The following is a 23,853-nucleotide window of genomic DNA, read 5'->3' as shown; positions in this document are numbered from 1 at the left end:
TGATAGAAGGTTAGGGCTTAAGGCACCGTCTTCGATGAAGCCATCAAATTGTGAACACAAGCCCGGATAATACAGGCTGGGGAAGGTGAAGTCCTTTTCAGTGAAACCATCCCGTTACATAAAATGATTGAGGCATTCACAGACGTTTCTTTATGTGCTACCTCTTGGTCCTTTAGTAGTTTTTCTCACGTTTCGCAAGCACGAGTGACTAGCATTATCAAAGATTCAACCTGCTTTCTTAGTGAGTGGCTCTTTGACCATGTGAGCCACTCCTACAGTCGAAACTGCAGAAAATCGCCAAACGACTGTCGGCGGAAGAACCCAAGACGAGTGCTAACAGACATCATATCAACCATCCTGTTGTTCGCACGAAGTGATAAGGAAAATCTGCCACCTCGCACAGTAATAATGCGAGTCAAATGACAATTATACAGGGTGTCACAGAATTGTTGCGACAATTTTCCGAGGGTTATAGGGGATGACTTGAGGAACAAATCGAGGATAGGAAACCTTGTCCAGAAACGTCATCCAACGACGCTACTTAGCGTTGAAGTTATAGGCGCTGCCATCTGCCATTAGCCCCCCCCCCCCCCTTCGGCTGCAAACGTGATTTTGTACACTTGTTTGTTAGTAGTGATCGCGATTAATTGCAACGATTACCAAGGGAGAAGATGAAGCAAACCCCTGCGTAGACAGGTCTTGTCTGCTATGAATGCGATGCTCCGCTGCCTTAGTGGATGACGATTCAGGTCACGGGTCCCCGTACAATTTATTTTTTCTCTTGGAACCCTCAAAAATCCCCAATTTTTTCGGTATACAGGAGAAAAACACACTGCAGACGGAAACCCGCGTCCGAAACAGTCATTCGTCAAGACAACAGGCATTCATCGGAGACAAGACCTGTGCACAAAGTGGCTGGCTCCATCTTCTCCACAGGCGACCGTCGCAGTCAGTTGCGATCTCTGAACAACAAACAACACTGCAAGACATTCCGCCTACGGTCTATCTGTGTTCAAAATGCTGCAGCCGAAGGTCTAGCCTAGTGCAAGGCGCCGGCACCTATAATTTCGACGCTCTGTAGCTTCGTTGGATGCTGTTTCTGGGCAGGGGTTCCTATCCTCGATTTGTTAATCACGGCATCCTCTACAACCCCTCTAAGCTTGTCCCAACATTTCTGGGACACCCTGTAGCTATATGCCAAGTAGTTTTATATGCAAAGTTTTTTTGAATGAGTCATATTGAAGGTGTTACGTAGAAATGGATAAATTCAAATATACTGCTGTCACACTGCCTTTGTTGGGACGGATTATCCTCAACAGAAGTTCATGTGTAGTTTGTAAAGGCTTATAGGGAATCACTTCATTTTCAAGAGCTAGGAAATGGGCGAGTGATTAATATGTTCTATAATTCTCGTGAAAGTGATTTGCATGTAGGATGTCTAAAAACTGGGACCACAGACAAAAACATTGAAGAAGTGTGCGATAAATTACTGGAAGATCTGAAATGAAAGGTATGTGAAATACCTAAAGCACTAGAAAAATTTGGAAAGTGTAACATTTAACTATGTGGAAGTTTTGTGCAATATGGGTGCTTCATCTGTTGACATCGGTCCAAATGCAAATGAGAGGAAGAATTCAGAAAGACATCAGAGCCATTAAAAAAATGATCTCACTGATTTCATGTTCCGTTTTGTTACTGTAGGTGAATCGTAGATCCACCAGAAACGGAACACCAATCACATCTGTGGGGAGAATTCGTTGGCCCTGTGCTATAAAACACGTATTCTATATTTTATGTCAGAAAGGTTACGGCCAATATTTTCTGGCTATTTTTCTTTTTGATACTTGCAAATACTACGCACCTCTTCTGGACTAGTTGGACGAAGACATTCTCTAGATTAGGTCTCGTTAACCGAAGCAAGAAATCATCTCTCCTCAAGACAATGATCTATTATGCACCTATGCTTTCGCAGTAAGAAAACAGCGATTTGAAGTTCGAATTGTTCAAATGTCTATCCCATTCATCACCTTTGATGTCATCCGATTTCTACTTATTCTCACGCCCGCAGGAATTTATAATTGCACATCGATTTATCGATTTACGTCCAACGGAAACGTTATAACAGTTGAATTTGTGTAAATTACAGGTCTTCGAGAACAGTTCAGTAACGAATCTACAGAAAAAATGGATGGAAGGAAATATCTCGCAAAATGCCTAAAACACAATCTTTCACTGCCAAGCCAAAAGTATTTCTTCTTACCGTCGTAGTTTAATGCCCACGCATGGTTTTAACAACGCATTAAGCACAAATTTTCCTAGATCGGGGCCGATGTTCAGGGTCGTTTTCTTTGAGCCCATTAGTACCGAACTGTCTGCTGCAACACCAGTTCGAGGGAATCAGTGGCGTCGAAGAGTTTACATTTCAAATACATTTGTAGGAATATACATATATATATATCATATTGATTATGATACGCAGTATATTTAGCCAGTTGAAAAAAAACACCACCATAACACACACACACACCAGCTGCGTCCAATAACTTTGAAAACTGTGTTGTGCATGTTGCTGTTATGATTTTTCTCCTCTGTAAATCCTTAAGAATAGTGCACTTACCTTATATTAATGTATGTCGTTAACGAAGTAACTGGAATTAGTCACATTGATGTTCGTAAGTTACTAATTCATGTTAACGGATAATACTGCCTATTTTTTTTTACAATTAGCTTAATGCATTGTAACACAGCCCAAGAAATAATTTAGTAGATCATTAAAGAGCTGCAACATCAGTACCCACAGCTGGCGGTCACGTAAATACGCAGACGTTTAACAGCATTACTATAATTAAAGTGATGAAACAAGGTTGCTATAGTTTTTTTCTCAAGGGGGTCTGAAAACCGTATAATTAACGCTGTAATAGTGGATAAAATATAGGTATTAAATATAGATGCAAACTATAGCACATCATTTTACTGCACACATACATTTAGCCCCGTTTTTGTTTATTCACTACTTTATTTTACATCTATACGAACATCCACATTCGGGAAGCCACGAAATGATGTCTGGTGTAGGATTCATAGCGAATTAGTATGATTTTAAGCTCTATATTTCATTCGGATAGTGCACGAGCAGAATTGTCGGAACGTTTCCATACAGACTGAATTTTACCGTCATTGGCATCATGCGAGACGTACGTTGTTCGTTGAATCGTCTCGGAACGCCCACATTTCGACTTTCTGGGACTAATTCCTTACGTGATACAGAACGACTGTCACCGCCCGAGACAGAGTGTGGTTAAGTCAGCTTTTGTTTACATTTTCGTACAATGGTTATGGCAAATGCAAGGATTGTGCGTTTTAATAGGACACGACAAAATCTCTTCCCGCTCCGTCCGTTTCGCTGCCGGTATAGTCAACTATCAACCTGCGAATGATTTTGATCCGTTGACTGAGTTTACATAGTATTACAAACAGTCGTCGATTTTTTTGAAGTCAACAGAAAAATGTTTGATTTCAGAAGTATTAAATGCTTCTTCTGTTGCTAGTCTCACGTCCATGTTTATTCTATTCTCTGTGTAGCTTTCCTTTCTCATTAAGATGTTGTATTCCTCTGAACCTCCACCACTGCTGATGTTTTGACATTTTAATATTCTGCACTGCACACACTCAGCTAATGCGAGCGAGCCCAACAATGTTCTTGGACGGTCTTCTTTAATGTTTGCTGCTGGATGCTCAGATACTCGTCATTCGTGTTACCGAATTTTATTCCTGTTTTCTCAGACGTTTCTTTCAATACCAGTAGTCACTGATTCTACAACAGACGTTTCATTGTTCTACGTTCATAAAATTTACCTTAGCCATTCGACAATACTATGATAAGCCAAAACAGTGACTACTACTATACTTTCATTACACAAACACGTAGTTGATACCAATATTACTATAATTAACATTTCAAACTACACGTTTTAGTTATACCTTTCTTAAAATTTTCACCAGAATGAAAATAAAATCACATGAAACGGTTTCAGAAGTATTTGATTCTAACTGCTTAGATGACCCGCTCTGCATATTCCATTCGGAGTCGAAAGTTCCAGCGTTACTTATCTTTTCACGTAAGCCAGTTTTCTGTTGCAAGCACTATGTGGGCTTTATTATCCTTCATTAGTGACAGTTACGAAACTTTCCTCTAACTGTGCTCCATTTCGTCCATAGTCCACGTATGCGAATTACTTATGTTGGTTGGGAGTACCATACAGAAGTGTTACGCGTTTTTACAGAAGTGGCCCTCTATCGCAAGAATTTCACATCTGCTCGCCACACATGTTCTGCTACCACAGAAGCTGTTTTTGTGTATTCCCCATACCCGACATAACTTGGGGTTCTATAGCTTCCCAGCAAATAGTTTAGGTCAATATATGTGCAACTGAGATAGCCGCAAAACTAACCGAGAGCCTGGTTTAAGTTCTCCACCCATCTCCATTGGAAGACCGCAACTGCTCCATGAAACGATGTTATTAATCACTAGCTCTTTATCCACAGGACTAACAGTGTTCTCCACTCCATAGTCGACGAAGCGAAGCGATGCGACAGGGGTCACCGCTGACATGAACCACATATGTAGACAGCTGCGTCCTACGCCTTCAATACCAGTGGCTGAGCCGCCATTAGAGTATAAACATCTATGGGGGTGAGCATTCCGATGCGTAGAACGAGAATTCTTCCAGCAACATCCCCTGAAGATCAAGCCACTTGAGTCTGGCAAGGCCCAATTTAGCCCGTATAATTCTTAGCATATTCTGAGCGTTATTAATTCGCTGGCTACATATGGATCAGCTTCAGAAGAACAGTGAAACTTTGTGGTGGCTCTCGATCTTCCACCATAACCGAGTCAATCAACCTGAGGTATCAAATATGAGGTAGCCAGGGAGGTGGAACGTGGGTTCTACTATGCCAAGACTGCTTGGTAGCAACAACAGAAAAACACAATTAATTAGCAGGAGTACAAAATAGGAAAGTATTTATTACTTAACTTTGTTGTAGTCCATGGTCTGTTGGTTCACAATTATAGAAGACGCGACTAGACGTCTGCAGGAAGACATAATTTACAAGTCACAAATTTTGCAGTGACGATTTAATCTCTCGTAATTTTGAGTGTCGAATCCGGTGAATTTGAAGACTAACTTGGCTGTCGACATGACAGAACGCAGAATTGTTTATAACTGCCAACTTAGTACTGTTGACTTTACTGTAGTACTATTACAGAACTTCACAACTGGGCTACAAAGACTGGATGGCAGCAATGACTGAGCTGCAGACGATGACTGACATCGGCGCTGGCTGACCACTGAGTGCGGCTACGAACTGTAGACTGGCACAACTGCACTACACTCCTGCTACACATGAAGTGGCCTCGCGGCGAAGATAAGTACTGCGACTGGCTGTGTACTCTTTGGCTAGCACAGCCGTTCTTCTGTTCCCTTTATCGAGAGAATCGCATCCCGCGGATCGATCTCGCAGGCCGCGGTGTGGTCGTATGACTGACTACATCACACTTTGCATACGCGTTTTATGGAGAATTTTACAATTTGATACCAGCAACTGGAGTTAAAGATGTGCACAGCAATGGTATTGTACTTTTTTGCCACAGTATCGTAACTCAGAATCCACTTTATTGGCGTTCTTTCTGTAACGGGATAAGAAGTGACATCCAAGAATATTTTTAGTTTTTGTTTCCTACTGTCCTTATCCATATTGTCGAATCTATGTTCTAATTGATTACGATACAGTGACACTGTGTAGCAAACTGTCTCAAGTAGAAATACATAGATACGCACAAGGGTTTGAGAATTTGTGTAAACTGGAGTAAATTAATGAGACTGTCACGTATAAATTTTGTCTGCATATGAACATAGCACCAATTGTATCCACTAACTGACAGTTTACTCGAACACACACGCAAATTATCACATGGCCAGAAAATCGCAGAAATTATGTCTAGAATACAAGACTTTATAATGTCGTGTCTCGATGTTTTTCAAAATATGAAGTGCCTCGTAGCAATATGACATTTACGAGTATACGTTTGTTGTACGTGCGTATGAAAAGTAACTGGTTCACCTTTCACATAATCTCTCTACATCCGCAACAATGGCAATACTTCACCATAGCTGCCGGAAGAAAATTCGAACATGTAGAAAAGTTCATAATACACGGCGCATACGTGTGATGATTTCGCTATTACCGCAAAATGAAGAGCAGTTGTGTCGTCCCAAAATCACGTGACTGGCCCGGTTTGATGTTGAGTACACGCGCAACGGCCTATGCTCATTCCATAGATATTCCACGGTGCCGCCGAACGAGATAACCTGAAAAATAAATACAGTAACCTCTGGATTCTACTCTTGGACCGACATTTCCCTCGAATACCGAATCACCCGCCTACAGCTGGAGCTCCCAGAAACCGGCAATCTTGCCCTCTGTACTCTCTCAGCACTTCCGTGAAGGTCAGCCTCAGCCCCAACAGGCGAGGCGACTCGTGCTGGCTGTGACGTCTACAACGCCTCGTACCTGTTGTTCAGGCGTACTGGGGCAGCCGCGCGGTTAGAACCAGACGCGTCGGATGGCGCAGCAGCGTCAGAGTGGCCAGGCGAAGGCGAAGGCAGCTGGGGGTTGCCGGGCGCCCCACCGCCGCCGGGAGCCGGGCCAGCATCCTGAAGCCTGTCGACAGTAGCCAACGCAGCTTCTAGCCGTTTGCAAACACTCACCACTTCTCCCGCACCCACACACAACAAGCAGTCCCTAGCCATTTTTCACAACTATGAGTATATAAGCACAAGAGCACAAGAAAAGGAAAACAAATACACGGTCTCGTTCTTACACGAATTAACAAAACTTTCTCCTGTTTCCAGTCTCATCACGAAGGGCAATTACCACGACCTTTCGGCCGAGTGCTCCTCGTTTACTCTCAAGTGGTAACTAACTGCCGTGTCGTCTATGGCCTCATCCCGTAAACTGCTCAAAAATGTTTCGCACATGTTTCGTGACCTGTTTAGTTAGTTATTTTACTGAGGCTACTGACGCAGAAACTCCTTTCTTATTAATGTTTTGACCACAAGAAGTTATTCCTTATAACTCTACCCGTGTAATGGAGCAAAAAGCAAACCTGTCTTTCCAGTATTTCACAGTGATACTTTTCCAACATTCAACCGCTACTGTTTGACTTCAAACGCCAAAGATCTGGCTCATAGTCGTCGCCCGTGGTCACCACCACTAGGTGCTGTGGCCGTGCGGTTCTAGGCGCTGCAGTCTGGAACCGCGAGACCGCTACGGTCGCAGGTTCGATTCCTGCCTTGGGCATGGATGTGTGTGATGTCCTTAGGTTAGTTAGGTTTAACTAATTCTAAGTTCTATGGGACTAATGACCACAGAAGTTGAGTCCCATAGTGCTCAGAGCCATTTGAACCACTAGGTGATTACTGCTACCTAAGAATTGTAACTCACGGTATCTTGGGGATAATGTAAGCGAACTGCCTTATTGGAGGCAACTGGGACGGCTGAGTCGACCTAAACAGTACGCAACCGTCTTAAAAATGGATCAAATGGCTCTGAGCACTATGGGACTTAACATCTGAGGTCATCAGTCCCCTAGACTTAGAACTACTTGAACCTAACTAACCTAAGGACATCATACACATCCATGCCCGAGGCAGGATTCGAACCTGCAACCGTAGCAGCAGCGCAGTTCCCGACTGAAGTGCCTAGAACCGCTCGGCCACAATGGCCGGCGCAACCGTCTTAACTGGATCAATTTTATCTCTAGGCGTCCATTATAGCTAACAGCAGAAACTGCCCAAGACTGTGGCTGTCGAAGATGGCGTGTAAGGGGAACACCTGGAATCGAATTTGTATCAACGGCGACCGGTTATTTTCGCCGAAAAATGTAGAGTTTGTCTGAAGCCTAAAGATCGCAGAAGAGTGTGGAGGGTTCAGGTAACAATGATGTGCAGACTTACAGCTGCACAGGTTCAACAGGGTAGCGGATTGGTCATTTTCTGGGACGGTATCATGATGATGATGATGTTTGGTTTGTGGGGCACTCAACTGCTCGGTCATCAGCGCCCGTCCAAAGTCCTAATTTTTGCACAGTCCAATTTTTTACACAGTCCAATCGAGCCACTGTCACGAATGATAATGATGAAATGACGAGGACAACACAAACACCCAGTCCCTGGGCAGGGAAAATCCCAAACCCAGCCAGGAATCTAACTGGGGACCCCGTGACCTGGGATAATATCTTCCAACGTACTGCCAACATTTCGGCGACAGGTTTCTCTTTCAAGAAGATTTACGTCACGTCGTCACAGGAAAGACTGATATGTTGCTGATGGATTTGTTACTCTGGCGACATCCAATGAGTAGTCCACATTCGACATCGCTGAATTCTCCTCACCCACATATTCTGCTTTTATTGCTTCTGTACTGACAACACAATACTCCCCACCTCCTTTTATATTAGAGGGTATGCCTCTCGTCACGTTTAGTGATCAATTTCACATTACATAAGGGCGTTCGCCCACATCTGATCAGATAGTGTAACAGTGGGACTAGATTGAACAGCAAAGTCTCCAGCAGACTGAGCATTGCATGTCAAGGAGAATTGGTGTATATTACACTACATTGAGTGGCGAAAATTGAATTTAATATTTTTATTGCACAGATGAGTAAAATTGTGTACTTTTGACAACAGTGTCTTTATTTTGGTAGCTTTTTATTTCGCAGTAAAGTTATTGTCTTAATTTCACAATGCTTAGTCTTCCATTCTCCGATATCTTTAATCCATGACCACACACGTTTGCAGATGGTGCAACACTGTGTTTCACCAGTTTATACAAAATTTTGTGGGTATCTGACGGACAACACTAGGCGGCTTGTGAAAAGACAGTATTAAATCAATCCTAAGGCACGTAGCACAGATTTGGGAACTCGTGAGGCTTGTGAAGGATGATACAGGACTCAGAAGGCGCTGCGTACGTAAGACACCCTATGAGTGCAGCCGCTATAACGTTGTAACGTAGAACAAAGCTGGCTAGAACACGAGATGTGATTATGCCTGCATATCCCGGCAAATAAGCCTTGGCAGAACATACTACAAAAAATGGACACCCAACTGCATCTGAAGACATCTCTGTTGTTATCCACATGGTATCCCAATAAAATAAGCCCTTGAAATTAAAATCAGAATGAAAAACTAGCTTGCAACGAGACAGGGCGTTTAATCTGACCATGGCGAATGTAGATATGGCCTTATTTGGCATGGAGTGATTAGCGCAGACTTCACTGTCTGTAGTGAGGGTACACAAAGACGAGGCCATCGACGACACTGCTGTCAGATACCATTTGGCAATGGCCGAAGAGCTGTCTGGCGAAATCTCGTGGGAATTTTACTACTCGATGCAACTGGAAACTCGAGAAGATTTTGTTAAACACGAGAGACCTTAGCCTAATATACTCAAGAAGGATACAAGAACAAGAACTAATTTAAAAGAAGATTGTTACAGCTACCCTCGTAAGGAAACGGCAACTAAGTGGGGTGAAATGAACACACACAGAGACAGTTACAAGGAACTTAAATAAATAAGAAGAATTAAATTAATACACCCAAAAGAAATTAGGCACTGCTCACTTCAACATGTAAAAAAAGCACCAAGCATAAAAACAAGCACTGCGTTGCAACTGTGAAAGCTGGTAAAGCTGCTGCGATAGTCCGGGGCCACGAATTAAGGTGGAGGAGTATAAGATTATCGGTGAGAAGCATTCAAACTTACCTTTTTTTAAAATGATCGAAGTCCAGTTCATGACGCAGATCATTTTTGGACCAGCTGAAGTTTATAAATCGCTAACAGTTTCCAGTAAGTCCAAGAATTACTTACACTATCTGAAAAAAAGGGAAGCACCAAAAAGACGTGGTCGGATATGAATTTAACTTGGTACATATCATTGGCGGATATGTAAATGATTATAACTGGAATTCTTTGTGATAGGCTGAACGGCCACCAGATTTCATTAGTGTTGTTCATTTTTAATGTTATTACCAGGCCTGGTAGGGTATATAAGAGGTGTGAACAAAGATTTTGAATGATCAGTGTGATGGGCACGGAGACGCTGCACACTCGTGTGAGACAGCGTTATCAGCACCTGACAGACTTCGAAGGGTCCTCATTGTGGGTTTCCATTTGGTCGTCTGGTCGAAACGTGCAATATCCGGATTTGTGGGGCATTCGGATGTGACGAGGGCCCGATGTTGCATTGGGTCGGAATGTGACAGCAAGCATACTAGTCGTCAAGTTTCCGGTCGACCATGTCTGATCACAAGGGAGGCTCGCTTTAGTGTGCACCAAGAACAATGTAACCCCTCCAAATCTGCGTCTGACATCCGAGACTCCCTGCAACAGCTTGTGTCTTGCTGCGCTGTTGGTCGGAGACTAGCAGCAGCCGGATAGGGAATTACCATCTCGTGCGTACGCAGTAGTTCTCTACTACCCCAGATGACAATCTTCGGTCAGTATGGTGGCGACGTAGGGAGAGGTCCCATTCTTACAATGTTTTGTAGAGGCACAGTGGCGTTACTCCTGAGGTCGCAGTGTGGGGAGCCACCGCGTATGATTTCAGGGCACAAAGGCAGTCGTGGATATCCAGTGTCTCCTATCCCCATGTTGTTGTTGTGGTCTTCAGTCCTGAGACTGGTTTGATGCAGCTCTCCATGCTACTCTATCCTGTGCAAGCTTCTTCATCTCCCAGTACCTACTGCAACCTACATCCTTCTGAATCTGCTTAGTGTATTCATCTCTTGGTCTCCCTCTACGATTTTTACCCTCCATGCTGCCCTCCAATGCTAAATTTGTAATCCCTTGATGCCTCAAAACATGTCCTACCAACCGATCCCTTCTTCTAGTCAAGTTGTGCCACAAACTTCTCTTCTCCCCAATCCTGTTCAATACTTCCTCATTAGTTACGTGATCTACCTACCTTATCTTCAGCATTCTTCTGTAGCACCACATTTCGAAAGCTTCTATTCTCTTCTTGTCCAAACTAGTTATCGTCCATGTTTCACTTCCATACATGGCTACAATCCATACAAATTCTTTCAGAAACGACTTCCTGATACTTAAATCTATACTCGATGTTAACAAATTTCTCTTCTTCAGAAACGATTTCCTTGCCATTGCCAGTCTACATTTTATATCCTCTCTACTTCGACCATCATCAGTTATTTTACTCCCTAAATAGCAAAACTCCTTTACTACTTTAAGTGTCTCATTTCCTAATCTAATTCCCACAGCATCACCCGATTTAATTTGACTACATTCCATTATCCTCGTTTTGCTTTTGTTGATGTTCATCTTATATCCTCCTTTCAAGACACTGTCCATTCCGTTCAAATGCTCTTCCAAGTCCTTTGCTGTCTGTGACAGAATTACAATGTCATCGGCGAACCTCAAAGTTTTTACTTCTTCTCCATGAATTTTAATACTTACTCCGAATTTTTCTTTTGTTTCCTTTACTGCTTGCTCAATATACAGATTGAATAACATCGGGGAGAGGCTACAACCCTGTCTCACTCCCTTCCCAACCACTCCTTCCCTTTCATGCCTCTCGACTCTTATAACTGCCATCTGATTTCTGTACAAATTGTAAATAGCCTTTCGCTCCCTGTATTTTATACCTGCCACCTTCAGAATTTGAAAGAGAGTATTCCAGTTAACATTGTCAAAAGCTTTCTCTAAGTCTACAAATGCTAGAAACGTAGGTTTGCCTTTTCTTAATCTTTCTTCTAAGATAAGTCGTAAGGTTTGTACTGCCTCACGTGTTCCAACATTTCTACGGAATCCAAACTGATCTTCCCCGAGGTCCGCTTCTACCAGTTTTTCCATTCGTCTGTAAAGAATTCGCGTTAGTATTTTGCAGCTGTGACTTATTAAACTGATAGTTCGGTAATTTTCACATCTGTCAATACCTGCTTTCTTTGGGATTGGAATTATTATATTCTTCTTGAAGTCTGAGGGTATTTCGCCTGTCTCATACATCTTGCTCACCATATGGTAGAGTTTTGTCATGACTGGCTCTCCCGAGGCCATCAGTAGTTCTAATGGAATGTTGTCTACTCCCGGGGCCTTGTTTCGACTCAGGTCTTTCAGTGCTCTGTCAAACTCTTCACGCAGTATCTTATCTCCCATTTCGTCTTCATCTACATCCTCTTCCATTTCCATAATATTGTCCTCAAGTACATCGCCCTTGTATAAACCCTCTATATACTCCTTCCACCTTTCTGCCTTCCCTTCTTTGCTTAGAACTGGGTTGCCATCTGAGCTCTTGATATTCATACAAGTCGTTCTCTTATCTCGAAAGGTCTCTTTAATTTTCCTGTAGGCAGTATCTATCTTACCCCTAGTGAGACAAGCCTCTACATCCTTACATTTGTCCTCTAGCCATCCCTGCTTAGCCATTTTGCACTTCCTGTCGATCTCATTTTTGAGACGTTTGTATTCCTTTTTGCCTGCTTCATTTACTGCATTTCTATATTTTCTCCTTTCAACAATTAAATTCAATATTTCTTCTGTTACCCAAGGATTTCTACTAGCCCTCGTCTTTTAACCTACTTGATCCTCTGCTGCCTTCGCTACTTCATCCCTCAAAGCCACCCATTCTTCTTCTACTGTATTTCTTTCCCCCATTCCTGTCAATTGTTCCCTTATGCTCTCCCTAAAACTCTCTACAACCTCTGGTTCTTTCAGTTTATCCAGGTCCCATCTCCTTAAATTCCCACCTTTTTGCAGTTTCTTCAGTTTCAATCTGCAGTTCATAACCAATAGATTGTGGTCAGAATCCACATCTGCCCCTGGAAATGTCTTACAATTTAAAACCTGGTTCCTAAATCTCTGTCTTACCATTATATAATCTATCTGATACCTTTTAGTATCTCCAGGATTCTTCCAGGTATACAACCTTCTTTTATCCCCATAGTGGTGCTATTTTTCAACAGGATAATGCTCGTCTACACAAGGCATGTGTCTCTATGAACTGTTTGCGTGATTATGCGGTACTCACGTGGCCAGCGAAATGCCCGTACCTGTCCCCGATAGAACAAGTGTGGCATCCTCGACTGTCATGTCTGTCCCAGTACTAGCATCCAGGATATCAAGATTCAGTGACGATAGTTGTGGGCCGCTTTGTGTTAGGCGAGGATACGGCTTTGTGACTCCCTTCCCAGTCGAATCAGCGCATGTATCAAGGCCACAGGGGATGTAACATCTTCGCGATAAACGGGCTCATACTGCCAAGTCCTTGGTAAATTTTAGTCGGTTTGGTAATCACTGAAACAAAATATCATACCCCCTCAACCAGAGACGCTGCATTCCGTTTCCTCCTCCCTTCCAGACGCTTCTTGTTTTGTCAGGCACCTTGTTTTGATCTGCCGCCGCTTATAATTTTGTCGAGTACCACTGTTCCAGCCGGCCGGTGTGGCCGTGCGGGTCTAGGCGCTTCAGTCTGGAACCGCATGACCGCTATGGCCGCAGGTTCGAATCCTGCCTCGGGCATGGATGTGTGCGCTGTCCTTAGGTTAGTTAGGTTTAAGTAGTTCTAAGTTCTAGGCGACTGATGACCACAGATGTTAAGTCCCATAGTGCTCAGAGCCATTTGAACCATTGTTCCTCTTGACTGAAACTTCAGTGACGTGATATGGATTTGCGGTGTCTACTACGTTTATGTAGTTTTTTTCTTTACAAAATACAGTAGAATCCTTTGAGGGAAAGTGAAGATGAAAAAGCGACGAAAGATATGCGATTATTGTTAGTCTCTGGGGATCTCTGACAGTTCTAGACTTTTATACGCATTTTATAAATTTATCATTGTTCAATCAGCAACCAGCAGGTACTAATAGGGTTTTATTAAAGTTGGGCTCAGGAAGAGTATACGAGCATGTACATAAACGAATTACTTTCCGAATGAGTTGTCAATAATGCCTCAAAAAGACACGAAACAACAAAAATCAATGCATGCACTGAGAATGGCAACCAAGTAGTCGACGTTCTTGGCCATACATGTTGTTCACTTGGCTGCCTCCCCGATTAATGAAGATGTAAAATCATTACTCAACTGATGAGCCATACCATTATGACCACCCACATAAGAGCCGGTTTGTCCACCTTTGGCAAGCATGACAGTCGCGACGAGCTGTGGCATTGAAGCAATGAGCCTTCGCAGGTCACTGGAGGTAGTTGGCACCACATCTGCACGCACAAGTCACCTAATTCCTGTAAATTGCGCGAGGGGGGGGGGGGGGAGGGATGAGCTCTGACGCCACGTTAAATCTGATTTCAGATGTGTTCGATTGGGTTCAGATCTGCCAAGATGAGGGAGAAGGGGAGCAGCACATCAACTGTAAATCGCCACTGTGTTCCTCTTAACTATTGCATCACACACCTGTCCTTGTGATATGGCGCATTATCTTGTTGAAAAATGTCACTGCCGTCGGAAAATATGTTCATCATGAAGGGTGTACGTGGTCTGCAGCCAATTTACGATACTCCTTGGCCGTTATAGTGCTTTGCACGAGCTCCACTGGAGCCATGGATGCCCACGTGAATGTTCCCCAGACCATAAGGGAGCCGCGCCAGCTTGTCTCTGTCCCGCAGTACCGGTCTCAAAGAACTGTTGCCCTGGAAGACGACGGATTCGCGCCCTCCCATCAGTATGATGAAGCTATCGGGACTCTTCAGACTACGCAACGCTCTCCCACTGCGTCAAAGTCTAGTGCCGATAGTCACTTGCCCATTTCACACACGCTTGTACTCTGCCCAGCATTAAAGTCTGTTGTTAGTTCCACCACAGTTCGCCTTCTGCTCTGTTTTACTAGTCTGCCCAGCCTACGACGTCAGATACCTGTCATGAGGGGTGGTCGCCGAACGCCACGGCCACGACGTCTGGAGGTGGTTTCACATTAGTTTCGGCACGTGTTGAAGGCACTCACCACAGCACTCCTGGAACACCCGATATGTCGTGCAGTTTCCGAAATTCTCGCGCCGAGCCTCCGGGCCATCACAATCTGCCCTCAGATCGCGCCCCTCCCCCATTCTGCAGACAGACATCACGTTCGCTGATGATACATGCATCGTGCACGTGTCTGACTAGCAGTCATTCCTCGCCAGGTGACGCTGCTATCGCCTGGACGGATTTATATCGATAGTAGGTCGGTGGTCATGATGTTCTGGTTGATCAGTGTACCTGTACAATGGTTGATCGAAATGACTATTGAAACATCCTGGCAGATTAAAACTGTGTGCCGGACCGAGACTCGAACTCGGGACCTTTGCCTTTCGCGGGCAAGTGCTCTACCAACTGTGCTACCCAAGCACGACTCACGCCCCGTCCTCACAGCTTTACTTCTGCCAGTACCTCGCCTCATACCTTCCAAACTTTACAGAAGCTCTCCTGCGAACCTTGCAAAGCTAGCACTCCTGAAAGAAATGATATTGCGGAGGCATGGCTTAGCCACAGCCAGTTTTAATCTGCCAGGAAGTTTCATATAAGCGCACACTCCTGTAGAGTGAAAATTTCATTCTACAAACATCCCCAAGGCTGTCGCTAAGCCATGTCTCCGCAATATCCTTTCTTTCAAGAGTGGTAGTTCTGCAAGGTTCGCAGGAGAGCTTCTGTAAAGTTTGGAAGGTAGGAGACGAGGTACTGGCAGAAGTAAAGCTGTGAGGACGGGGCGTGAGTCGTGCTTGGGTAGCTCAGTTGGTAGAGCACTTGCCCGCGAAAGGCAAAGGTCCCGAGTTCGAGTTTCGGTCCGGCACACAGTTTTAATCTGCCAGGAAGCTTCAAATCAGAGCACACTCCGCTGTAGAGCGAAAATTTCATTCTACAAATGACTATTTCTTCGAATTCTCGGAAACGGGAATTAATCTAATTTTGAGTGTTCAGTCGTTTCAACGAAGTTCGAAATGAATCTGGCGTTATGATCTCCTAATTAAATTGTTTCGAAGACACGTGTGTGTTGGTGTAATCTTTTTATACGTGTGTCTGGACGCCCTTCTCCTTTCCCCTCCCCTCCATATCGACAACATTATGTAGGAGATCGTCCAAATCAGTTTGATTCGGTTTCTGAGTTCCCCTTCTATGATTTGAAACACACTTCCGTAACAGTTGTAACCATTACAATTAATAATACAATTAAATTATGCAGAAGCAACTAACACATGAGAGAATTTCGATAGTTCTAACTTATAGGAATACGCCGAATACAATGGTCAAGTGGATATAAAAAAATGGCTCTGAGCACTATGGGACTCAACATCTTAGGTCATAAGTCCCCTAGAACTTAGAACTACTTAAACCTAACTAACCTAAGGACATCACACACACCCATGCCCGAGGCAGGACCTGCGACCGTAGCAGTCCCGCGGTTCCGGACTGCAGCGCCAGAACCGCACGGCCACCGCGGCCGGCTCAAGTGGATATACACAGAAATCTAAAAAAATAAGTGAAAGAAATGTACACTTCAACCCTGCAAGCCACCTTACTATGAATGGCTGTTGACTCGACTATCTTTTCCCCCTTTCCTGTTCGATTCACGAACGGAGCGTTTTAGGGCGGTATGAGACGAGGTCACGAGCGCCCTTCCTTCGAAGCTATAAACTGGAATACCGTATCGGCATAAAGTTCTTTGTCTTGGGTGGATTATAGCCAACGGAAATTCATCGAATATTGGTGACGAGTTTGCCTGCCTCACTTTCAGCATTTAAGAAAATGACTGAATTCAAACGTGTCGCACGTCGCTGGAAGGGCGTCCCACAACTGCAACCCCGTCCAAAAGTCAAGGATGTCCTGATTACGTATGAAATAGCTAAGGAATGCTATACGAGGTGTATCAAGTTCAAGTATACAATAGAACTTATTACGATAAAACCTCGTGAAAGGTGGATAGCGCATTTGTTGAATCTAAACCAAATGCAACCGCGGAAACTAATTTTGAGGCAATGTTTCGTTCGTTTTATGACGACTCTAACTAATTTGTAAGCTGATTTGTTGCTCTGGATGAGACGTAGGTCCACCACTTCGAGCAGTCACAGGAATGGGTGGAACTCACTGGCTCCGCGCCAAAGAGAAGGCGAAATCGATATCACCTTCCGGGAAATTTATGGCCAATGCATTCTCGGAAACAAACTCATTTTCTCCTGATAGATTATTTTGCAAAGGATAAGCGGTAACTGGCGACTGCTGCTGCAGTCTTCTGAACCAACTGTATAGAAAAAAATGGCTCTGAGCACTATGGGACTCAACTTCTCAGGTCATCAGTCCCCTATAACTGAGAACTACTTAAACCTAACTAATCTAAGGACATCACACACATCCATGCCCGAGGCAGGATTCGAACCTGCGACCGTAGCGAAGTCGCGGTTCCAGACTGTAGCGCCTAGAGCCGCACGGCCACTCAGGCCGGCAACTGTATAGAAAAAAAGTGAGTACAAACATGGATTGCGAAAGAAAGAAATCACATTTCTTCAGGGCACTGCACCTTTCCACCGGGATAGAGAGTGTTTGGATGTATCAGTTTTTTAGTATTCACTCTTTTCAGCATATTTGTTCCCCTCTGATTCCATCTATTCCACATATAAAAAATTTTCCGGTTAAAATCGTATCGAGGACAATAGAAATAGTAGATGGGAATTTCTAGTCCTCCCAGTATCTCATAGTCACAGATGGGATCTACATTCTGAAAAAACGTGGGACACCGTTCACTCGGCCTGAAGGGAGTCCTTCAATCCGGAACCGCGCGACTGCTACGGTCGCGGTTTCGAATCCTGCCTGGGACATGGATGTGTGTGATGTCCTTAGGTTAGTTAGGTTTAAGAAGTTCTAAGTTCTAAGGGACTGATGACCTCAGATGTCAAGCCCCATAGTGCTCAGAGCCAATTTTTTGAAGGGAGTCTTGTTACCAGAAGTGCATTTTGACCTAATAAGCACAGTCTTTCACTGAAATGTGTAACATACACGTCAAAAAGAAGCTTCGCATCACTTCGGTTCCGAGAGTTCCGGAATCTGTTCAGAAAAGTGGAATAGAGATCAACATAAACATAATTTCCGTCCTTTTTATTGCTTATGAAAACCACACATTGCATGCTCTACCACCACACAGCGAGACCTTCAGAGGTGGTGGTCCAGATTGCTGTACATACCGGTACCTCTAATACCCACTAGCACGTCCTCTTGCACTGATGCATGCCTGTATTCGTCATGACATACTACATACAAGATCATCAAGGCACTGTTGGTCCAGATTACCCCACTCCTGAACGGCGATTCGGCGTAGATCGCTCAGAGTGGATGGCGGGTAACGTCGTCCATAAATAGCCATTTTCAATCCATCCCAGGCATGTTCTACAGGGTTCATGTCTGGAGAACATGCTGGCCACTCTAGTCGAGCGATGTCGTTATCCTGAAGGAAGTCATTCGCAAGGTGTGCACGATGGGGGCTCGAATTGTCGTCCGTGAAAACGAATGCCTCGCCAATATGCTGCCGATACGGTTGCACTACCTGTCGGAGGATGGCATTCACACATCGTACAGTCGTTACGGCGCCTTCCATGACCACCAGCGGCGTACGTCGGCCCCACATAATGCCACCCCAAAACATCGAGGAACCTCCACCTTGCTACACTCGCTGGACAGTGTATCTAAGGCGTTCAGCCTGACCGGGTTGTCTTCAAACACGTCTCCGATGATTGTCTGGTTGAAGGCATATGCGACACTCATCGGTAAAGAGAACATGATGCCAATCCCGAGAGGTCCATTCGCTGTCACTGGGCTCATCCGTATCGCACTGCATGCGGATGTGGTTGCCAAGATGGACCTCGCATGGACGTCGGGAGTGAAGTTGCGCATCACGCAGCCTATTGCGCACAGTTTGAGTCGTAACACGACGTCCTGTGGCTTCACGAAAAGCATTATTCAACATGGTGACGTTGCTGTCAGGGTTCCTCCGAGCCATAATCCGTAGGTAGCGGTCATCCACTGCAGTATTAGCCCTTGGGCGGCCTGAGCGAGGCATGTCATCGACAGTTTCTGTCTCTCCTCCATGTCCGAACAACATCGTTTTCGTTCACTCTGAGACGCCTGGACACTTCCATTGTTGAGAGCCCATCCTGGCACAAAGTAATAATGCGGACGCTATCGAACTGCGGCATTGGCCGTGTAGGCATGGTTGAACTACAGACAACACGAGCCATGTACCTCCTTCCTGGTGGAATGACTGGAGTTGATCGGCTGTCGAACCCCCTCCGTCTAATAGGCGCTGCTCATGCATGGCTGGGGCCGGCGGGTGTAGCCGAGCGGTTCTAGTCGCTTCAGGCTGGAACCGCGTGACCATTACGGTCGCAGGTTCGAATCCTGCCTCGGGCATTGATGTGTGTGATGTCTTTAGGTTAGTTACGTTTAAGTAGTTCTAAGTTCTAGGTGACTTATGACCTAAGATGTTAAGTCCCATTGTGCTCAGAGCCATTTTCATGCACGGTTGTTTACATCTTTGGGCGCGTTTAGTGACATCTCTGAACAATCAAATGGTTCAAATGGCTCTCAGCACTATGCGACTTAACTTCTGAGGTCATCAGTCGCCTAGAACTTAGAACTAATTAAACCTAACTAACCTAAGGACATCACACACATCCATGCCCGAGGCAGGATTCGAACCTGCGACCGTAGCGGTCGCTCGGCTCCAGACTGTAGCGCCTAGAACCGCACGGCCACTCCGGCCGGCCTGAACAGTCAAAGGGACTGTGTCTGTGATAAAATATTCACAGTCAACGCCTATCTTCCGGTGTTCTGGGAACGGGGGTTATGCAAAACTTTTTTTGATGTATTTCTTTTTGCCACTGTGTGCTTCCATCAAATGGAACACTCGCATATTGTATTCGGAAAATATGCCATCTAGAGCTGAAGTGTCGTTAGAGGGTAGAACTACTTCGGACAGCTATAAATACACTGTTCAATCACATTAATGTAGCCATCTGTCAAAAACCGGAATAACCACGTTTCGCAGCGCGAACTGTTAAGAGATGTGCAGGAAGGTAGTCAGTGAGATACTGGGAGGTACCGACATGGATGTGTGGCCACGCCGCTTCCAGTGCCTTGGCTAGCTACGTTAGATTTCTCGGTTGAATATCCACGGCACCTACAGCCCGATAGAGGTGGCCCCACAGATTCTGCATCGGATTTAAATCCGGTTCGTTTGGTGGACAGGTGAGTACGGTCGGCTCATCTTGGCGTTCTTCGAACCACGGAAGGACACTGCGGCTGTGTGACACAATGCATTGTCCTGCTGATAGATGCCATCGTGTAAAGGAAGAACAAACTGCATATAAGGGTGGATATGGTCCCCCAAGCATAGATGCGTATGAGTGTTGATCCAATGCGCCCTCCAGAATGACGAACTAACCGAGGGAATGCCACGAAAGTATTCCCCAGATCATAACGCTCCCTCCTCCAACCTCGACCGCTCCCACGATGGCCGTACATCCCACAGCCAATGAAACATTAAACGTGTAAGTAGGCTGTTTACATTTTTATGTTGGTAACACCACGTAACGCTTTGTATGAAAATCACTGACTGTGCTGTGTGCAGTCTGTGGCTGGTTAGCATTGTTGGAATTCGCTACTTAATGTTGGGCGGTTGGATGTGAACAGCGCGTAGCGTTGAGCAGTTGGAGGTGAGCCGCCAGCAGTGGTAGATGTGGAGAGAGAGATGGCAGAATTTTGAGAGCCGACGATCTGGACGTGTATCCATCAGAAAGAGTAAATTTGTAATAATGGATATCATGAACTGATATATTTATATGATGACTTTTGAACGTTATTAAGGTAAATACAATGTTTGTTCTCTATCAAAATCTTTCAAAATGGTTCAAATGGCTCTGAGCACTATGGGACTTAACAGCTGTGGTCATCAGTCCCCTAGAACTTAGAACTACTTAAACCTAACTAACCTAAGGACATCACACACATCCATGCCCGAGGCAGGATTCGAACCTGCGACCGTAGCTGTCGCGCGGTTCCAGACTGTAGCCCCTAGAATCGCTCAGCCACTCCTGCCATCTAAGGCCCGTAGTGCGTCACAGTTGCCTCAGCGCCGGTTTTGGACGGTACCATTCTGCCACGCACGGTATACTTTAACAACGGCGGCACGAGAACAATTTACAAACTTAGGCATTTCGAAGATGCTTCCACCCTTGGCTCGAAAGCTTGTGATCATGACTTTTGGAAGTCAGATAAATTGTTTCGTTTCCACATTATGACAAACACTGCACTGTTTTCCGCATCTCCTCAACATGCTTTATATACCCTCCACTGCTAGTGCTGCCACTTGTCTTCTATTAGTTGTTATTCACGTTGATCTCGAACATAGGCGGTGGTCACATTAACGTGACAGGACTGCGTAGATGTCGCGTCTACCACGGCTTTGTACAAACCTTTCCGTGTGACGCTTTTTTAATAGCTTACATCACAGTGTTGTTGCTTGTTTGATCAAGCGAGTTTTCGAAGGGTCACAGGAGGCTAAGACATCTTTTCTGCAAAGAAATATCTGTGTTAGTCATTACAATCAAATTCGGGTCCTGTGCGTCGGTTGTCAGCAAATACTGCAACTGGACTTTATGCACGACTCTCATTCTGAAAGCCACGTCCAGAACCCTTACTCAGTCCCTAGCGCAAGGATCTGTAGGGGTTTTTATTCCTAAGGGACCAAACTGCTCAGGTCATCGGTCCCTAGATTTACACTCTACTTAAACTAACTTATGCTAAGAACAACACACACACACACACACACACACACACACACACACACACACACACACACACACACACACCAATGCCCGAGGGAGGACTCGAGCCGGCAGCGGTGGCCAAGCGGTTCTAGGCGCTTCAGTCTGGAACCGCGCGACCGCTACGGTGGCAGGTTCGAATCCTCCTCGGGCATGGATGTGTGTGATGTCCTTAGGTTAGTTAGGTTTAAGTAGTTCTAAGTCTAGGGGACTGATGATCTCAGATGTTGAGTCCCATAGTGCTCAGAGCCATCTGAACCATTTTTGGAGCCGACCGATGTGGCCAAGCGGTTCTAGGCGCTTCAGTCTGAAACCGCGCGACCGCTACGGTGGCAGGTTCGAATCCTGCCTCGGGCATGGATGTGTGTGATGTCCTTAGGTTAGTTAGGTGTAAGTAGTTCTAAGTCTAGGGGACTGATAATCTCAGATGTTGAGTCCCATAGTGCTCAGAGCCATCTGAACCATTTTTGGAGCCGACCAATGTGGCCAAGCGGTTCTAGGCGCTTCAGTCTGAAACCGCGCGACCGCTACGGTGGCAGGTTCGAATCCTGCCTCGGGCATGGATGTGTGTGATGTCCTTAGGTTAGTTAGGTTTAAGTAGTTCTAAGTCTAGGGGACTGATGATCTCAGATGTTGAGTCCCATAGTGCTCAGAGCCATCTGAACCATTTTTGGAGCCGACCGGTGTGGCCAAGCGGTTCTAGGCGCTTCAGTCTGGAACCGCGCGACCGCTACGGTGGCAGGTTCGAATCCTGCCTCGGGCATGGATGTGTGTGATGTCCTTAGGTTAGTTAGGTTTAAGTAGTTCTAAGTCTAGGGGACTGATGATCTCAGATGTTGAGTCCCATAGTGCTCAGAGCCATCTGAACCATTTTTGGAGCCGACCGATGTGGCCAAGCGGTTCTAGGCGCTTCAGTCTGGAACCGCGCGACCGCTACGGTGGCAGGTTCGAATCCTGCCTCGGGCATGGATGTGTGTGATGTCCTTAGGTTAGTTAGTTTTAAGTATCGGTTTCAGTTCACCGGTAGAGCACTGAAAAACTGTGGATTATCTAAAAGCATAATTTCTTTCCGAATGATTTTACTGCCTACAGTAGATCAGTGCGCGACGTAGTCAATCATGGCCGTAACACATCACTGAAGATTATCAAATACAGGACAGACATTGTGTTTTCCATTTTACTCATGAATCTCTCAGGAACTTTGAAAGAATAAAATTACAAATATGGTTCCGAAGGCGAACTGGAAAGAGGGAAAATTTCTTGAAAACCTAGTACGCAACTAAATAAGGGTTACTTAGAGTACGTGGTGAAGAACGTTGGTCCTATTCTTTCGTATGCTCTCTCATGAAGGTTATACTGACAAGGGAACCTCCCCATCGCACCCCCTCAGATTTAGTTATAAGTTGGCACAGTGGACAGCCCTTGAAAAACTGAACACAGATTAATCGAGAAAACAGGACGAAGTTGTGCAGAACTATGAAAAAAATAAGCAAAATATACAAAGTGAGTAGTCCATGCGCAAGACAGGCAACATCAAGGAAAATTTGTATTCAGGAGCCCCGTGGTCCCGTGGTTAGCGTGAGTAGCTGCGAAACGAGAGATCCTTGGTTCAATTCTCCTCTCGTGTGAATAATTTACTTTCTTTATTTTCGCAAAGTTATGATCTGTCCGTTCGTTCATTGACGTCTCTGTTCACTGTAATAAGTTTAGTGTCTGTTTTGTGAACGCACCGCAAAACTGTGCGGTTAGTAGACGAAAGGACGTGCCTCTCCAATGGGAACAGAAAACATTTGTCGCAAGGTCATAGGTCAACCAATTCCTCCACAGGAAAACACGTCTGATATATTCTATACGACACTGGTGACGGCATGTGCGTCACATGACAGGAATATGTTATCGACCCACCTAACTTGTACACTTGGCGAATGGGTAAAAAGATTCTTCTACATTGCCCGATTTAGGTTTTCTTGTGGAT

At 45.0% G+C, this 23,853-nt stretch overlaps 1 protein-coding gene across 1 annotated transcript in view; it reads right to left on the bottom strand.

The window, feature by feature from the left end:
• LOC126471272 (calcium/calmodulin-dependent protein kinase type 1-like) overlaps positions 1 to 23,853 on the bottom strand; it is a 522,524-nt gene that overhangs the window by 483,386 nt on the left and 15,285 nt on the right. Inside the window, exon 2 of the mRNA XM_050099391.1 lies at positions 6,574 to 6,723. Within this exon, the coding sequence (XP_049955348.1) occupies positions 6,574 to 6,723 (150 nt within the window). The remainder of the gene's footprint in view (positions 1 to 6,573; positions 6,724 to 23,853) is intronic.

Source organism: Schistocerca serialis, chromosome 3 (genome assembly GCF_023864345.2).
Source record: "Schistocerca serialis cubense isolate TAMUIC-IGC-003099 chromosome 3, iqSchSeri2.2, whole genome shotgun sequence".
Classification (NCBI taxonomy): domain Eukaryota; kingdom Metazoa; phylum Arthropoda; class Insecta; order Orthoptera; family Acrididae; genus Schistocerca; species Schistocerca serialis.
Note: the sequence above shows the minus strand (reverse complement) of the source record. Positions and strands in the feature narration are given on the sequence as shown.